Here is a 17,253-nt window from a genome sequence, read left to right on the forward strand (position 1 = left end):
CTCTACGCGGACACACAGCTCGGATGCAAGGTGAGAGAGAGAGAGAGAGAGAGAGAGAGAGAGAGAGAGAGAGAGAGAGAGAGATGTTATAGTTGAAGTAATTTTAGTGCCACATTCTGCCTCTTCCCCGCACTTTAGTACTTCAAAAAGGTTCTTACGCGGACACACAGCTGAATGCAAGGTGAGAAAGGGCCATATTCTCTCTCTCTTTGCTCTCTCACCATCACTGCTTTCCAAAGGCTTTAGATGAAGATACTTGTATTTTTAAGAGTATTTTTATAGTTCTGGTGATAAATTGGCAAGATTTTTAGCTTATTATAAGGAGAAGCTGTCTTGAAGGTCCAGCTAGTTATCACTGTGGCCTTGGAAAATTGTCGTAGTGAGAAGGGAAGACGTTTAAAGACAGGTTGTGATAGTTTAAGTCATTTTAATGTTATATTCTGCCTCTGCGCCACACTTCAGTACTTCAAAAAGGTTCCAGTCGTACACATAGGTTTTTAGGGTTTTGTTTTAAGTTCAGATCTTTAGCCACACTTCAGTACTTCAAAAAGGTTCTAGTAGCATAGCTCTATGTTGCACACCGGTTTCAAGGCTTTGTTTTACGGTTCTAGTGATAGTTGAAGTCTTTTAGTACCCACTGTCTCTATCCCGCACTTCAGTACTTCAAAAGGTTCTAGTAGTGTAGCTCTATGTTGCACAAAGGTTTTTAGGTTCTTGTTTTACGGCTGTAGCGAGAGATTAACAAGATTCTGCATCATTAACATAAAAAAAAAAAAAACACTTGCAAACCGGTTTTTCGTCCCTGTGGCTCTTGAAAGGAGACGTGAAGTGTGACTCAAGCAAATTTCTGAAACACTTCTTCCCCGAACTACGACTACATTCAAAACTTTAGGTTTTTAAAGGTGTTTTTATGGTTCCGGTGACAAATTAACAAGATTTCTACGTTGCTGACAGGAGAAAACAGTCTCGAGAACCCGGCTTTATCATTTCTGCGATCTTTGAAAATAGTCATGGAGAGAGAGATAGAGAGCAAAGCGTTTTCTAAATATATCTCTTACGTTTTCCTGTGTTATATTGATGGCTTTGTTTATTCTGGATAACAAATAAGAAGTGTGTTTACAGACTCTTGTGATTTCAGTTTACTTTGTTTTGTTATGGATATCAAATAAAGAGAATTTTCGAGAGCTTACGAGATTTTGTACTGAAATTTGGATGCCAAAGAGAGAGAGAGAGAGAGAGAGAGAGAGAGAGAGAGAGAGAGAGAGAGAGAGAGAGTCAAGTGAAGGAGAACAGACGCAAAGGGAGAGAAAGTTTACAGAAGGAAGAGGAGATGACGGAATTAATAAAAGATAGGTGAAAGAGGAAGGAGAATGTAAAAAAGAAACTCGCAGACACAGATGGAATGTTGCGAGAGGAAGTTGAGGAAGAAAAAGATGAGGAAGTAAAAAAAACGGTAAATAACTCGAAGAATAAGAAGAGAGGAAAAAAATAACCAGAGAGAGAGAGAGAGAGAGAGAGAGAGAAAGCATACCGCAGATGATACCAAAGTGTTACCAACTAAACTGTCAAACCTTTCTTTATTCTTAGCTTCTTACCTGATTATCGTCATGACTTGCACCTTTCCTCGTCTCCCTCACCTACTTCTTTACCTGTCCGCCTCACCTGCGCCAGAGTGAGAGGGAGAGGAACACGATCACCCTCTCACTCTCTCTCTCACATCCTCTCACTCTCTCACTCCGTTATCTCTCTCTCCCCTTCCTTCGGTCCCTCGCTCTCACTTCTTAACGGTTTCTCTTGATGCTAAAGGATACTCTCTCACTTTCTCTCTCTCTCTCTCTCTCTCTCTCTCTCTCTCTCTCTCTCTCTCTCTCTCTCTCTCTCTCTCATTCCTTCAGTTCCTATGTCTCACTTGCGTTTTTCTATCTTCATTTTTATTTCCTGTGTGTGTGTGTGTGTGTGTGTGTGTGTGTGTGTGTGTGTGTGTGTGTGTGTGTGTGTGTGTGTGTGTGTGTGTGTGTGTGTGTGTGTGTGTGTGTGTGTGTGTGTTACTTTTTGTTCCTGTTTCATATCTGTTTTTCAGCAAGTTTTATCTTATAGCATAATCTTTCTTTTATCTTTCTATATATGTTTCTTGCATCTGTCCTGGTGATTCTACTTTTTTCTTTCTCTCTTTTGCGCACCTACTCCTCACTATAATATTCTGAATGTACCAAGACGCGTTTTCATATTCACTCTGGCTACTGTTTTGGCGATTCTATACAGCTTTAGACACATATGTTGGGATTAGAATCGTAAAGACTCTGGCCATTAATCTTCTGACCTCTATAGACCCTTCCTATTGCAAATAAAATCGTTTTGTCACACCCCCAAAAAAAAAAAAAGCGTCTCAGTATTGAAAGGGTTAATACGATCATATGTACCTTTCTTCCTCAGGTGTTCCATATGTGTCTACCAGCGGCCGTGGGCAACACAATGACCAGCTTCTTGTGCCCAAACATGACGCTCTTCGACCAGTCCATCCTGCAGTGCAATTGGTGGTACTACGTGCGCTGCGAGGACTCCCATTTGAACTACGACGCGAACCTTCCCCTTGCACTGAGCTACAGAAAGGTGAACGCCGCGCAGCTCCCCCTGACGGCTATCCAAGACTACAACTCCCTGTCCCTGCTTGATATCAGCGCCAGGACAGCGAGGAAACTTGACGGAGGGGCTGAAGGAGGGGCTGTCGGGAGAATGGGTCTTGCTGATGTGGAAGAGGAAGAAATGGAGGATGATTCAGTTGCTACTACAGAAACAGTTGGAAGGGATTTTGATGGGGAGATGGGAACTGGAGAACAAGAGACAGGCGGAAAAGATGATGAAGAACAGGAAGTCATAATTGAAGAAGAGATAATGACAAGTGATACTGAAGAAGGAAAAAGTGAAGCAGTGAGAGGAGACAACGAAAAGAAAACTGGAGATGGAGAACAAAGAGATGATGAAGAAGAGGAAACGAAGAGTGAAGAACAAGACATGCTAAGAAGTGGTAACAAAGAGGATGAAAGGAAAAATGAAAGAGAGACAGATGGAAAAGATTCTGAAGAAGAAGAGGGGAAAAACAGAAAAGATGAGAAAAGCAGAAGCGATGATGGAGAACAAGAAACTGATAACGAAGAAGAAAAAACAGTTATAGATGAAGATAAAGTTCAAGATAGAGTGAAAAGGTTCTTACCATACAAAATATACAATGTAGAGAGAGACGAAAGACTTCTAAATGATCGCAAAGTAGAAGAGGTGAGAGAATACTGGGAGAGGGAGGAAATAAAAGGAGATACGGGTTTGTTAAGTAGAAATAAGAGACATGAACATAATCTCGACTCTGTTCTCGTTTCTCGCCTTCGAATAAGAGATCTCCCGCCATATTCTTAATATAATAACCGGCCATTATCTTTTTTTTTTCTTTTTTAAGCTTTCTCTTCTCCATTTCTTGCTTAAACTTATGATGTTCACTGTCTTTACTTTAAATTTCTTGCGTTCCTTTTCATCTTATTTGTCAATTCTTCGTTGCAAGAAATCAAAGTTATTAAAGAGAGAGAGAGAGAGAGAGAGAGAGAGAGTGCGGATGTGGGGGGGAAGGGAAGAACAGTCAAGAAATTTCGTGCGTGTAATATGAGTTGTATATTTGTTGTTATTATTGATATTGTAATCATTATCTTTTACAAAGGCTCAGTAAGTAATAGATTCTAACGTGTTCCGTCCAGTTTAGTACCTTTATTGTTATCTTTATTACTACTTAAGTTAATTTTGTCGTATTTTTTGTATTTTTCGTTATTGTGTATATTCGTAATAGTGTTTTTCTTTTCTTTTTTGTATGTATGTGTCTGTATCTCTGTTTTGTATTTTGTTATTTATTGATTTATTTCTCTCTAGCAAACAGGAGCGTTGATCGCATCTGTTCAGGAATTTTTGTATACGTACGTGTGTGTGTGTGTGTGTGTGTGTGTGTGTGTGTCGATATAGTAATGTGAATAATTTGTTTTCTATACACACATATGTCCTGGAGATATATATGTAAATAAATAAGACTTATACTACAGTTGCCCTTATTTAAAAGAGAATCACATAAACCAGAAGCAAAGAAAAAAAAAAAAAAAATTACATAGAATTATACTAGATTGAAATACGAAAGATAATTATATACACTTCCTACGAAAGCGCTGCATACACCACCTGCTGAAAAGAATTACATACACCAGATAAAATTACATACACACATTACCCAGCATTCCTTTCACCATTCACCCCACTCATGCCACTAATAACGAGAAGAAAAAGGCGGGAAACAATTATTGAGACCACTTTAGTTGAAATTGACGTAGGAAAGTTTAAATAAAGGCACGAAAGTTGAAAGAGAAGTACGAACGATTAAATAAAGGCACGGAAGTTGAAACACAAGTACGAAAGCTTAAATAAAGGCACGGAAGTTAAAATAGAAGTACGAAAGTTGAAATAAATGCACGAAAGTTGAAAGAGAAGTACGAAAGTTGAAACAGAGGTACGAAAATGGAAGTAGAGGTACGAAAGTTGAAGTAAAGTAAGAAAATTAAAATGGAAGTAAGAAAAATTGAAATGGAAGAACGAAAGTCGAAATAAAAGCACGAAAAATTAAAATCAGAGGTACGAAAATTGAAATAGAGGTAAGAAAATTTAGATACATGTAAGGAAATTTAAATAGAAGTACGAAAGTTGAAATAGAGATACGAAAACTGAAATAGAGGTACGAACATTGAAAAAAAGTACGAAAGTTGCAATAGAAGTACGAAAGTAAAAAAAAAAGCACGAAAATTGAAAAAGAAGCACGAAAATTGAAATAAAGGCACGAAATGTTAAAATAAACAGTACGAATATTTTAAAAAGGCACGAAAAATAGAATAAAAGCACGAAAATTGAAACAGAGGTACGAAAGTTGCCGGCAGCTCAGTACCCAGACCGAGTCCCAGCCAGCCCAGGTGAAGATGGCGTCTGCTTCGCTTTGCCGTCATATTTTCCGTCTTTCTCCCCGTCTCACCTGTCGCCCTGCCCCGTTACTCGCCAGACAGGTAAATAAGGGACTAATTAACCCTTAGACACCTCAATTAACAGCTGTCATGGCGGATAAATAGGAATACGTAAGGAAATATAAGCTTGGGTGCTCTCCAACTATATTTTACGTTTTTGAATCTCATTATTTTTGTTTATTTTAGCTATTTTTTCCCTGATATTTGTGAGAGGTTTGAAGAGGGTGTATTAGTGTATCCTGGGTGTATTGCGTGGTGTATGGGGGTGTTGAGGGTGTGTGTATGTGTGTTTGACTGCTAGTTTGTGTATGGGTGGCCTTGGGTGACGTCTTGCCTCCCCCCCTTCCCCCTCTATCACTCACCATTCCCACCCCGCCCCCCTCCTACACTGCATTGCCTCTCCGGCTAAGATTATATACGTAGAAGAGAGAGAGAGAGAGAAATGGCTGTTCAGTTGCAATGTTTATCAAATTTTGGGTTTATTTGTTTATTATCAGTAAATTTGTGGTTTCTATTCATTCTCTTTCCCTTCCAACATCTCCTTTACTTATTTACATCCCCCACCCGCTCCCCTTAATAACTTAACCTAACCTAATATTTCAACACCCCAGCTAACCTTAACGTAACATTTCAACTCCCTACCTAACCTAACCTAACATTTTTTCAACCCCTAACCCCCTTTGGACCCTCCCCCAATAAACTAACTTACCCCCCCACCCACCCACCTGGACACTGACTGAATAACATGGATTTGCTGAAGAGAATTACATTAGACCAAAGAGAATTACATAAATTTACCAAAGAGAATTACATGGATTTACCAAAGAGAATTATATTGGACCACAGAATTATATAGATGAATTACATAGATTTATTAAAGAGAATTACAATCTTGCCTTGATGAGGTTTCTTCTCCCTTGCCTGTCACAGTTGCATCTTCCAACCAAAATGTACTTAACAGTGGCAAGAAAAGGCCCTCTGGTGGTTGCCTAATTTCAGACTATTAGACCGTAGACATAGAGATAAATTTGTAGTTTCAACCAATATACCCTATCTTCTGTTCTGAAGTTATTATTAATTTCCATTAGGGTAGAATAGGGTTAGGAATACTCGTAGAAGTGTGACATAGGCTTTGAAAATATGTATAGTTACGTGTAGTGTATTGGTTGAAACTCCAATAATTTTGACGTATAGAATTAAATAGCAATGAAAACTTATTTATTAACCCCCTGGCGCTGTGTTCCCCTTCAGCCCTGTGTGGTGAGTGCCTGCAGTGTTGCCACCTCAGCGCTCCGTGATGCCAAGATATATGAGTCGTCACTGGAGGCTGTCAAAGATGTCACTCCTGGGTCCAAACTGCTGGTGGGAGGTGAGCAAGAGAAAAGGGGGAGAAAGGGAGAGGGTGGGTAGGAGGGAGAGAGAGAGAGAAGAAAAAGAGGAGGGATAAAGAGAGAGGAGGAAAATGGGAAGGAAGAGGGTGGATGGGAGGGAGGGAGGAAGAGAGAGAGAGAAGAAAAGAGAGAGAGATAAAGAGAGAGGGAGGGAAAAATGGGAAGGGAGGGAGGAAAGGAGGGAAAAAGGGAAGGGGAGGGAGAAAGAGTGAGGAAAGGAGAGAGAGAGAGAGAGAAAAAAAGAAAAGGTAAGCTTGTCCATCACCTCTTCTACTCATAACCACCCCACCACCCACTACCCCTTACTTACCCACCTCACCACCACCTAACTCATTCTCACCCCACCACACAACCATCTATTCACCCACCCACCACCCACCATTACCTACTCATACTTTACTCAACCCACCACAAACACCCACCTATTCACCCACCCACCCCATAATCCTCCATCAAGTACTCTAAATCATTCTTACCTTACTCTGGTACACTCTGGAACTCCCTATCTGCTTCTATATTTCCAACTTCCTATGACTTGACCTCATTTAACCCCTTTAGTACAATGATGTCTTTCTATAGTCATTCTGGTTAGTATCTGGTGATTTTATACAACTTCAGAAACTTATGTGGGGGATTAAAACAGTGAAGACTCTAGCCATTAATCTTCTGACATCCATAGACCCGTCCTAATGTCAATAAAATGGTTGAATCGTACACAGATCTCAAGCTTAAAATGCATCCTGGTATTACAATGGGTTAAAAGGACATTTCAAGACATTTATTCTTTCATTTTAGCTAACTCTAGAACATGCAAGGGGACTGACAACTAAGTGGACCTTTTTCGTATTATATTGCCTTTAGCCAGTTATTACTCCCTTACATGTGAAAATAACAGTAATCCCCCGCAGGTTTCGGACTTTGTGGTATCCCGGAAAACCTCATTGCTGGGCTGCTGGAGACAAAAGTTGACGGTCTAACGGTGGTCAGTAACAACGCAGGGGTCGACAACTTTGGTTTGGGTCTCCTGTTGAACCAGCGGCAGATCAAACGCATGATTTCCTCCTACGTTGGGGAGAATGCGGAGTTTGAGCGGCAGTATTTGAGTGGAGAGTTAGAGGTGGAGCTGACGCCGCAGGTTAGTGGAACAGTGGAAGGATGGAAGTGTGTGTGTGTGTGTGTGTGTGTGTTTATTTTTCTTTTTTGTTTTGTTTTTCTTAGTTGTTTATTTTATCTTTTATTTATTTATTTATTTTTTTTTTGTGCATGTGTGTTTATTTTTGTGTCTTGTGTTGTGTTTTTTTTATTTATTTATTTATTTTGTGTGTGTGTATGTTTGTTTTTTGTCTTGTGTTGTGATATTACTCTTTTTCTCTGTGTGTTTATTATTGTTATTCCTTCCGTATTTTGTGTGTTGAGTGTCGTTTTCATTATTATTGTTATTGTTATTATTATTATTATTATTATTATTATTATTATTATTGTGTTTAGCTTTTTGTTTGTGTGTGTGTGTGTGTGTGTGTGTGTGTGTGTGTGTGTGTGTGTGTGTGTGTGTGTGCGCGCTACATCATTCATATCATAATTACCATGTGTTTACTACAGTCCAGCACTTATATGATAGGAAACACTCATTAATCCCTCACACAACAAATAACTCACATTCACAACAACAAAAGATTAAACAATTGACTAACATGTACATTTAACCCCTTCAGTACTAGGACATGTTTTCATATTCATTCTGGTTATTATTTGGTGAATTTATACAGCTTCAGGAACATATATTGGGATTAGAATACTAAAGACTCAGGCCTTTAATTTTCTGACCCCCATAGACCCTTCCTAATGCAAATAAAATCATCTAATCATGGCCAAAAATCGGTAGAAATGCGTCTCAGTATTGAAGGGGTTAACTATCATGAATACACAGTGAGCAGTGTTGCCACCTCCACAGGGCACACTGGCAGAGAGGTGCAGGGCGGGAGGAGCTGGCATCCCTGCTTTCTTCACTCCCACAGGCTATGGCACTCTGGTTCATGAGGGCGGCTCTCCTATCAAGTGAGTGGCACTTTTGATGGCACTGTTACATTCTAGATAGTTTGAATTGCAGTGTCTCCATTTTTATCTATCTATCTTCCAATTTTAGTCTCTCCATATGTATTTATTTATTTCACTATTTTCATGTACATATCTTTTCTAGCACTGTTGATGGTACTTTTACATTCTGGATAGTTTAAGTAGTTTCTTCATCTTTATCTATCTATCTTTAAATTTCAGTCTCTTCATGTATTTATCTATTTCTCTTGCATTGTTTTTATTTACAAATCTTTTTCTGGCACTAGATAGTTTAAGTTACAGCCTCCATCTTAAGCTATCTTCAAATTTCAGTCTTTTCATTTGTATTTATTTATTTCACTTGCATTATTTTCATTTACAAATCTTTTTCTGGCACCATAGATGGCACTGTTACATTCTAGATAATTTGAATTTCAGTGTCTCCATATTTATCTATCCTCAAATTTTGGTCGCTCCATAAGTATCTATCTTCAAATTTCAGTCTCCATCTTTAACTTTGTATCTTCAAATTTCAGTCACTCTATCTTTACCTATCTTCAAATTTCAGTCTTCCCATATCCATCTATCTACCTCACTTCTATTAATGTCATATACAAATCTTTTTCCCCTTAGATATGGAGCAATGGGCGTGGTGGAGCTGCAGAGTGCCCCTAGAGAGTGCAGAGACTTTGGGGGACGCAGCTATATCATGGAGGAGGCGATCACTGGGGACTTTGCTCTCATTAAGGCGTGGAAAGCTGACAAGGCAGGGAACTTAATCTTCAGGTATTGCTGGTGGTTGTGGTGGTGGTGGTAATAGTAGTAGGTGTCAGGTCATTGTTTTGTAGTTTGAGTGTTTATTGGCTATAGTTGTGTGTGTTTGTTTTTTCAGGCTACCTGGATACAGAGAGGTGGGAAGTAAGAGTATTAATAGTAGTAGTAGTTGTGTGGTCATTGCTTTGTAATCTAAAGTGTGTAATGGATATACTCCTTTATTCTTCAGGCAACAGAACAGGAAGGAGTGAATGGTGGAAACTATAAAGCACATTACTTGTTTAGGCCATTCAGTACTGGGACACATTTTTACCTTGAGTTTTGGTTACAATTAGACCATTTTATTGACATTAGGAAAGGTTTTTGTAGATCAGAGGATTAATGGCCAGAGTCCTCACTATTTTAATCACCCCACATAAGTTACTGAAGCTGTATAAAATCACCAAATAGCAACCGGAATTAATATGAAAATGTGTCTTGGTATTGAAGGTGTTAAACCAGCAGAATTCACAGGAAATTATATTGAAAACTTGAACCAACAAAACACAGAGGAAATAAACACAAAAATTGATAAAAAAAAACACATCCCAAACATAGAAAAAGAGATAATAAACACAAAATTCTTGAAAACATGCCCCAAACCAACAAATCATAGAGAAAATAACACCAAAACTTATTAAACATGCCAATAAATAAAGTAGATAAACACAGAAATCTATAAAATATACCCAAACCAAGAAATATAGAAAATAAACACGGAAAACAATAAAACACACCCCAAACTAACAAATCATGGAGAAAATAACACCAAAATTTAATAAACATGTCAATAAATAGAGTAAATAAACACAGAAATCTTTGAAAAATCACCTTAAACTAACAAATAAAAAAATAGATACACAAAGCTATAAAACACAAGCCAATAACCAATAGAGCTCAAGTAACGGGCACTAACACTTGCAGGAAGACAGCACGTAACTTCAACCAGGCGATGGCGAAGGCAGCTCACACTACAGTGGTGGAGGTGGAGGAGCTGGTGGAGGTTGGGGAGATAGGAGAAGATGAGGTGCACGTCCCAGCTATCTATGTGGACCGAATTGTGGTGGGGGAGAAGTATGAGAAGAGAATTGAGGTAAGTGTGTGTGTGTGTGTGTGTTTGTGTGTTTAGCTAGTTGTATATTACAGGGTTTGAATTGGGCTCCTAGTGACCTGTCTTCTTATCTACTTTTATCAAACTTTTCCTTAGATTTGTGCACTCTTTCTACTGCTACAATCGCTTCACTCAAATCGTTCCAGATATCCACTGTCCTATGTGGAAAATGAACTTTTTAATGTTCCTCAGACACTGAATTTTCATGATCTTGGAATGTCCTCTTGTTTGATTATCTCCACTTTATGTGTGTGATTGTGTATGTGACTGTCTTAAAAATCTTTATATCACACACATGACAGCACAGTTTAACCAAAGGACACACCTCCTCTTTTACCCCACACAGTCTAGCAAAAGGTATAATTTATTTAATCTACAGTTTAACAAAAGATACCTCTCACAAAACTAAAAAAAAAAAAAAAAAAGTTAGGTACTCATCACACAGGAAAGTTGAGCCAAAGAGCACACCTCCTTTCTCACCCCAAATAGTTTAGCAAAAGGTATAATTCATTTAATCTACAGTTTAACAAAAGGGACCTCTCACAAAACTGCCTAAAACTATATACCACACACTTTACAGCACAGTGTTACCAAAGGGCACACCTCTCTCACCCTACACAGTCTAGCAAAAGATACAATTTATTTAATCTACAGTTTAACAAAAGGGACCTCTCACAAAACTGCCTAAAACTATATACCACATATGACAGCACAGTGTTACCATAGGACACACCTCTTCTTTCACCCACACAGAGGCTCACACTGAAGAAGAAGAAGAGCAGTGTAAGTGCAGCCACTCAGAATCCTGCTATTGCCATGAGAGAGAGGATTGTTCGCCGCGCTGCCCTTGAGTTCAAGCACGGCATGTACGCAAACCTAGGAATTGGTATGCCCATGCTTGCTAGTAACTACATTCCTGATGGTGAGTCAGTTTTAGGGTGTGTGTGTGTGTGTGTGTGTGTGTGTGTGTGTGTGTGTGTGTGTGTGTGTGTGTGTATGTCTGTGGATTTGGACAGTTTTTGGCGTGTGTGTGAGTTTGATCAGTGGATTTTGTGTGTGTGTGTGTGTGTGTGGGATTTAGGACAGTTTTTGGTGTGTGTGTGTGTGTGGTTTTGACTGTCTTTTTTGGGGGTGTTTGATTTTGGAGTGTGTGTGTGTGTGTGTGTGTGTGGACTTGGGCTGTGTTTTTTAAGACTAGGAATTGGTACATCATTGAGATTTCTTTATTTTCTTTTACATTTGTTGTGGTGTCTGGTGTTCCTTCCTACATGAATAAGGGAGAGAGAAGAAGAAATAACCACCACCACCATCACCACCACAAGAAACATTACAACCACCATCACACTACTAACACTCCTCCTTCTGCTACTCCTTCAGGAATGGACGTACAGCTGCAGAGTGAGAATGGTGTGCTTGGTCTTGGTCCCTTCCCTGCACCAGGAGAACAAGACCCTGACCTCATCAACGCCGGCAAGCAGACAGTAACCACCACACCAGGCGCTTCATACTTCTCTTCCGATGACAGCTTTGCCATGATCCGCGGGTGAGAGAGAGAGAGAGAGAGATACTTAACAAAACCTATCAGTGTATTTTTTATGTTTCTTTTTATTATGTTTCATGTAACCTAATATAACCTATCCTATCCTATTCTATTTATTCTATTATATTCTATCTTATCCAAGAGAGAGAGAGAGAGAGAGAGATTATACAAAGGTTATTATGTGGAATTAAAAGTGATGGTATGGAGGCTTTGATTGCTTGAGAATGTATAGGACTACAATTTTGGGTGTGAAAGAGTAAGGAAGATGAAAATAGGTGAAGTTTTGAGTGGTAGTGAGTACAGGAATGAAGCTTTGGGTGTGAAAGTAAGATAAAATGAAAATATGTGAGTGTTTGCATGGTAGAAACTGAAGATTTGGATGTGTAAGAGTAAGAAAATTGGAAATATGTAGATTTTTGAGTGGTAGAAAGTAAAAGTATGACATTTTGGTTGTGAAAGAGCAAGAAAGATGAAAATAAGTTGGTATTTGAGTTCTAGAAGGTGTACAGAGGTGGAGGAGGTGTAAAAGAGCTAAAGAAAAAAATAGGCTTCAATGTTAGTAAATAAAAAAAACAACTATGTAGTGTGAATAGAGACATATAAGTGTGAGTAACATAGAATCAGATCCCTTATACTCCTCAGTCAATGGTATCAGAACCCTTATGAGTGTGCTTTGATTCCCTCAGTGGCCATGTTGACCTGACCATCCTGGGAGCAATGGAGGTGTCCCAGTACGGTGACCTGGCTAACTGGATGATCCCGGTGAGTGACTTTTGTGACCTTGACCTTTTTGTGTTTCTATTTTTTACTCTTTTTTTTTATGTAAGAGGAGAGAACTGACCTAGTGCAACAAAAAGATAAAAAGTAAATAAATAAATAAGGCCCACTCAGTTGCCAGTCCCCTTACAGATCTGAAAGTGTTAGCCAAAGGACTAATGTGACCTTATGACCTTATATTGTATTACATTTTGCTTGTTTTGTATTATTAGTAGTGTTATGTAGCTGTTTTCTTGTGTGTGTGTGTGTGTGTGTGTGTGTGTGTGTGGGATTGCCAGCTTGGTATATAGATAGATCGAGTTTTATTGTTACTCTTTTACTGGGATGGGAAGGCCTGGGGGTGTGCTGGGGGGGGATTGGCAGCTTCCCTAGTGGTGCTGCCTCCCTCCCACTTGCATTTCTATAATCCTGCTTGAAATATTTAAAAGTACAGGTTGTTCTCTTATCCCAAACCTTCTTTAACCTGTAATTGTCTTTATCTTGTTGGATATGCTGAAGAATATATAGATACATAAATTTCACACTCCTTTTACCTCTTCAGTACTGGGACACAATTTTACCTTTAGATTTATGTATGATGAGACCAGAAGATTAATGGCCACAGTCTTTACTATTCTAATCCTCCACATAAATTACTGAAGCTGTATAAAACCACCAAATAGCAGAATGAATATGGAGATGCATGCATACATACATATATGCATTGAGTGATAAAGTTGTTACAGTACATAATCTGAATAACTTTAAAAAAAATTGGATAAATGTAGACATGGAGACAGGACACTATGAGCCCCGCTTGAACCCTGTACAATACAACTAGGTAAAAACACACACACATGGGTTCAGGTGTTGCTAATTGTCTCATGTCACAGTGAAAGGGTTTAACTGTGTCTAACCTTCACACACCATCATCACCACAGGGCAAGATGGTGAAGGGCATGGGGGGCGCGATGGACCTGGTCTCCTCGCCAAGCACCAAGGTAGTGGTCACCATGGAACACCTGGACAAGAAGGGCGGCCACAAGATCGTTGAGAGCTGTTCCCTTCCTCTCACTGGCAAGAACTGTGTGGACCTCATCATCACAGACAAGGTATTATGCTGTGTCTGCTTCCTTAGATGTTGTGTTTTGTTTTTTACTACTAGATTTTGTTTAGTTTGGTTTAGTGTTCTTGTTTTATTTATTTATTTATTTTTTTTTTTTTTATTATTATTATTATTTAAATTTTTTTTTTATTTATTTTTTTTTTCTGTGGGTTTTAAATGGGTTAGGTTAAGTTAGGTTAGGTCTTTTTTTTTTGGTTTGTCTGCTTCCTTAGGTCTTGGTTCAGTTTTGTTTTTACTTTTAGACTTATTGGGGGTTGGTTTAGTGAATTTAAATGGGTTAGGTTAGGTTACATCTTTTTTTATGGTCTGTCTCCATTCTTAGGTGTTGGTTGTGTTTTGTTTTTACCAACACTTCCATTTTCATCCTATCCCCATTTTCTTTCTCATATTATCCCTCCTTCTCTCTCTCTCTCTCTCTCTCTCTCTCTCTCTCTCTCTCTCTCTCTCTCTCTCTCTCTCTCTCTCTCTCTCTCTCTCTCTCTCTCCTTCTCACCTTCTCTTCCCTCTCTCTTCTCTTAAAAAAATAAAGTAATAACCAACACTTCCTCCCATATTCATCATATCTCCATCTTCTTTCTCTCTTATTATCTCTCCTCTCCATATCTTCTCTCCTTCTCTTTCCTTTCCTTTCTTAAAAAAATACAATAAAAAAAAGATAAATAATATAAATGAATAAATAAATAAATAGATAACACTCTTAATCCCCTCAGTGTGTCTTCACCATCAACAAGGAGGAGGGACTGACACTCACAGAGATAGCTGAAGGAGTGAGTGTTGAGGATATTGTCTCCAGCACCGGTTGTCTCTTCTCTGTGGCTGACGACCTGAAGACTATGGACCAGATTGAGGTGCCGGAGGAGTAGCTAGCCCTGTGTTACTTCTCTCCTGTGATGGGGTGAGTGTGTAGCTGGGACTGGTATGGAGATAGAGGCAGGTGAGAGGAGACATGCCTGTGTAAATAAAGTCTGGTGTAGCTGGGTTGTTGTGGAAAGAGATACAGGTGAAAGGAGATATGCCAGTGGTAAATCTAGTGTAGCTGGGGTTGTAGAGAGAGATAAAGGTGAAAGATATGCCAGTGTAAAGTCATGTGTAAATTGATAAGGAAGAGATGTACTAGAGAGATGGTGAGAGAAGCCAGTACCAGTGTTTGATGAAAGTTAAGGCTGATTGGTAAGAAATGTAGAGAAGTGTTGAGGGAAGCCAGTGCCAGTGTTTGATGTGTAAGAGATGTAGAGAGATGGTGAGAGAAGCAATACCAGTGTTTGATGTATTTATTAGGGCAAATTGGTAAGAGATGTAGAGAGTTGTTGAGAGAAGCAGTACCAGTGTTTCAATAGTCTGATGTATGATGTATTTTGACGTATGCATAAGGTATTGGTTATTCATAACCTACCTATTTAGTATTTAGCTGATTGAAAATAAGGGCATTACTAACTGATGTAAAATATGGGTCATGTCAAGATTAGCGAACCTTACAGGTCTTCTTGTTTTCTGACTCTCCCTTTGCACCTTTTTCACTCACCTGACATGATGGTGAAGTAAAATACAACCAAAACTAACCTAATCCAAACTCTAACCTAATCTAACCTAGATTTAAGTTAGGGTTATGTTAGGTTAGGTTAGGTTAGGTGAGTTTTGTTTTGCATATTTTCATTCACACATGTCAGCTGAGTGGAAGAGCTGTGAAGGAGGAGCTGGGAAACGAGGAGAGCTGGAGGCTTAGCTAATCTTGACATAATCCTAAAATATGATACTAACACTAATAGCTTCCCACTGAGAGCAGATTCATAATACAAATAATAATAATATTTCCTGCACATCAGTAAATTAGCTAATGCTAACACACGTCATTGATAACAGAAGCATAAAAACATATCTTACTATCAGTACACCAGGCTTTCATTCCCAGTAAAGGTTTGCTACGAGAACACTGAACGATGTGTCTCTAAGGTTGAGAGTAATGAGGGGGAGGTGTTCCTGGTTCCCTCACTCTCTTATAACTTAGGATCAATGTATTAGGTGAGTGAGATGGAGGTTTAATTTCCATTTGCTCATTTACAGATCTATTTAGGCATTTAGTGAAAGAATATAGAAGGATTGATTTGCCTATTCTCAATTACAGATTTATTCATGCATCCAGCGAGAGAATATAAGTTTAATTTGCCTTTCATCATTTACAAATCTATTTAGACATCTAGTGAGAGAATATGGAAGAATTAATTTACCTTTGCTCAGTTACAAATCTATTTATGTATCTAGTGAGAGAGTATAGAAGGATTAATTTGCCATTGCTCCATTACAGATCAATTTAGGCATCCAGCAAGAGAATATAAAAGGTTTGAATGGTGTAGTCTCAATTATCAGGATGATTTTTAAGGTTGTAGTAGTAAAAGTATGTAGAAAAAAATAGGAATGGAGTTGAAATTGTCTTTACTGAATTAAGAAGCCATAACACCAAAAGAAAGGTATGCCAGAAGATTAAAGAGGTATTTTTTTTGTTTTTGGTCAATTATAGAATGATTTAGTAGACTTTAATATCCACAAAGGAAAATGCAAGGGTTGATATTGTCTGCTCAAGTCCTTATTTAAGGTGTGTGAAAGGAAAATAAAAACTTAACTGCATTTCTCTCAATTTTGGACTTATTTAAAAGATCTTAGTACAGAAATGCCTAAAGAATACCACAAAAGAAGGTTAATATTGTCAATTATAGATGAGACAAAAGTGAATTATCAACAGTTACAAATTAGATGGAAAAAAAAGATAGTTGAATTGAGTATAGAATTTCAAGAAGTAATCAACAGTGAAGGGACGAAAGGTAACAGAAAGAGCTTAGTGGAAGTTTTAAGTGCTCTGGGTGACCACTCCTGCTGGCGGTGGCGTGGTGGTGGTGGTGGTGGTGCCCGTGGCCAGTACATGGTGAGGAAGGGAGATTGTGTTGGCGTGTTCCTTGAGGCATTGTAGTATTAAAGGTGACAGCTGTATTGTATTGTGTTTTGTTTTGTTGCTTCAGGTATAAACATTTCTTTCTTAGCTGCACGTGTGTCAACCCAAGCTCATTTGTACTTAGCTGTAGAAAAGATTTGTATTTTACTACTGTGTACATATAACGACAACTTTTTCATAATAAATATTGAGAAAATATTGTATTTGTTGATTGATCAGAGAGAGAGAGAGAGAGAGAGAGAGGGGGGGGTGATGGTGGGTGTTTACATCAGGAAATGTCGATGAAGCAGAAAGGACACTGCTGACGAAGGGGTAGGGAAGGACAATTCACACCTCCATATCTTCCTTCTCATTCTCCTCTTGTTTCTGCGCCACACACACACACACACACACCATTTACACGATTATCTGAACGTCCCCACCCTCTCTATCGCTATTCACTTTTAAAAGTACGGCCCTTAGTCTTTCATCTCAATATACAAAC

The 17,253-nt window shown here is 38.7% G+C and overlaps 2 protein-coding genes and 1 long non-coding RNA gene across 4 annotated transcripts in view; all 3 read left to right on the plus strand.

The window, feature by feature from the left end:
- Positions 1 to 4,073, plus strand: part of LOC123510277 — a 24,355-nt gene extending 20,282 nt beyond the window's left edge. For both annotated transcript variants that reach the window (XM_045265271.1, XM_045265272.1), the window contains 2 exons: positions 1 to 30; positions 2,434 to 4,073. The exon at positions 1 to 30 is cut by the window's left edge and continues 186 nt beyond it. In XM_045265271.1, coding sequence (XP_045121206.1) covers positions 1 to 30; positions 2,434 to 3,408 — 1,005 coding nt within the window. In that variant the 3' untranslated portion in view covers positions 3,409 to 4,073. The remainder of the gene's footprint in view (positions 31 to 2,433) is intronic.
- Positions 1 to 4,073, plus strand: part of LOC123510282 — a 15,603-nt gene extending 11,530 nt beyond the window's left edge. The window contains exon 2 of the long non-coding RNA XR_006676452.1: positions 3,569 to 4,073. This is a non-coding gene — a long non-coding RNA (uncharacterized LOC123510282). The remainder of the gene's footprint in view (positions 1 to 3,568) is intronic.
- Positions 4,074 to 4,968: 895 nt separating this feature from the next.
- Positions 4,969 to 16,968, plus strand: LOC123510278 (succinyl-CoA:3-ketoacid coenzyme A transferase 1, mitochondrial-like). The gene is made up of 12 exons (XM_045265273.1): positions 4,969 to 5,078; positions 6,288 to 6,405; positions 7,336 to 7,562; positions 8,379 to 8,482; positions 9,113 to 9,265; positions 10,217 to 10,385; positions 11,157 to 11,325; positions 11,781 to 11,946; positions 12,630 to 12,705; positions 13,641 to 13,811; positions 14,536 to 14,720; positions 16,128 to 16,968. Exons 1-11 carry the CDS (start codon positions 4,995 to 4,997, stop codon positions 14,686 to 14,688), a joined length of 1,590 nt encoding a protein of 529 aa, XP_045121208.1. The 5' UTR covers positions 4,969 to 4,994; the 3' UTR covers positions 14,689 to 14,720; positions 16,128 to 16,968.
- The last annotated feature ends 285 nt before the right edge of the window (positions 16,969 to 17,253 follow it).

Source organism: Portunus trituberculatus, chromosome 28, assembly GCF_017591435.1.
Source record: "Portunus trituberculatus isolate SZX2019 chromosome 28, ASM1759143v1, whole genome shotgun sequence".
Classification (NCBI taxonomy): Eukaryota; Metazoa; Arthropoda; class Malacostraca; order Decapoda; family Portunidae; genus Portunus; species Portunus trituberculatus.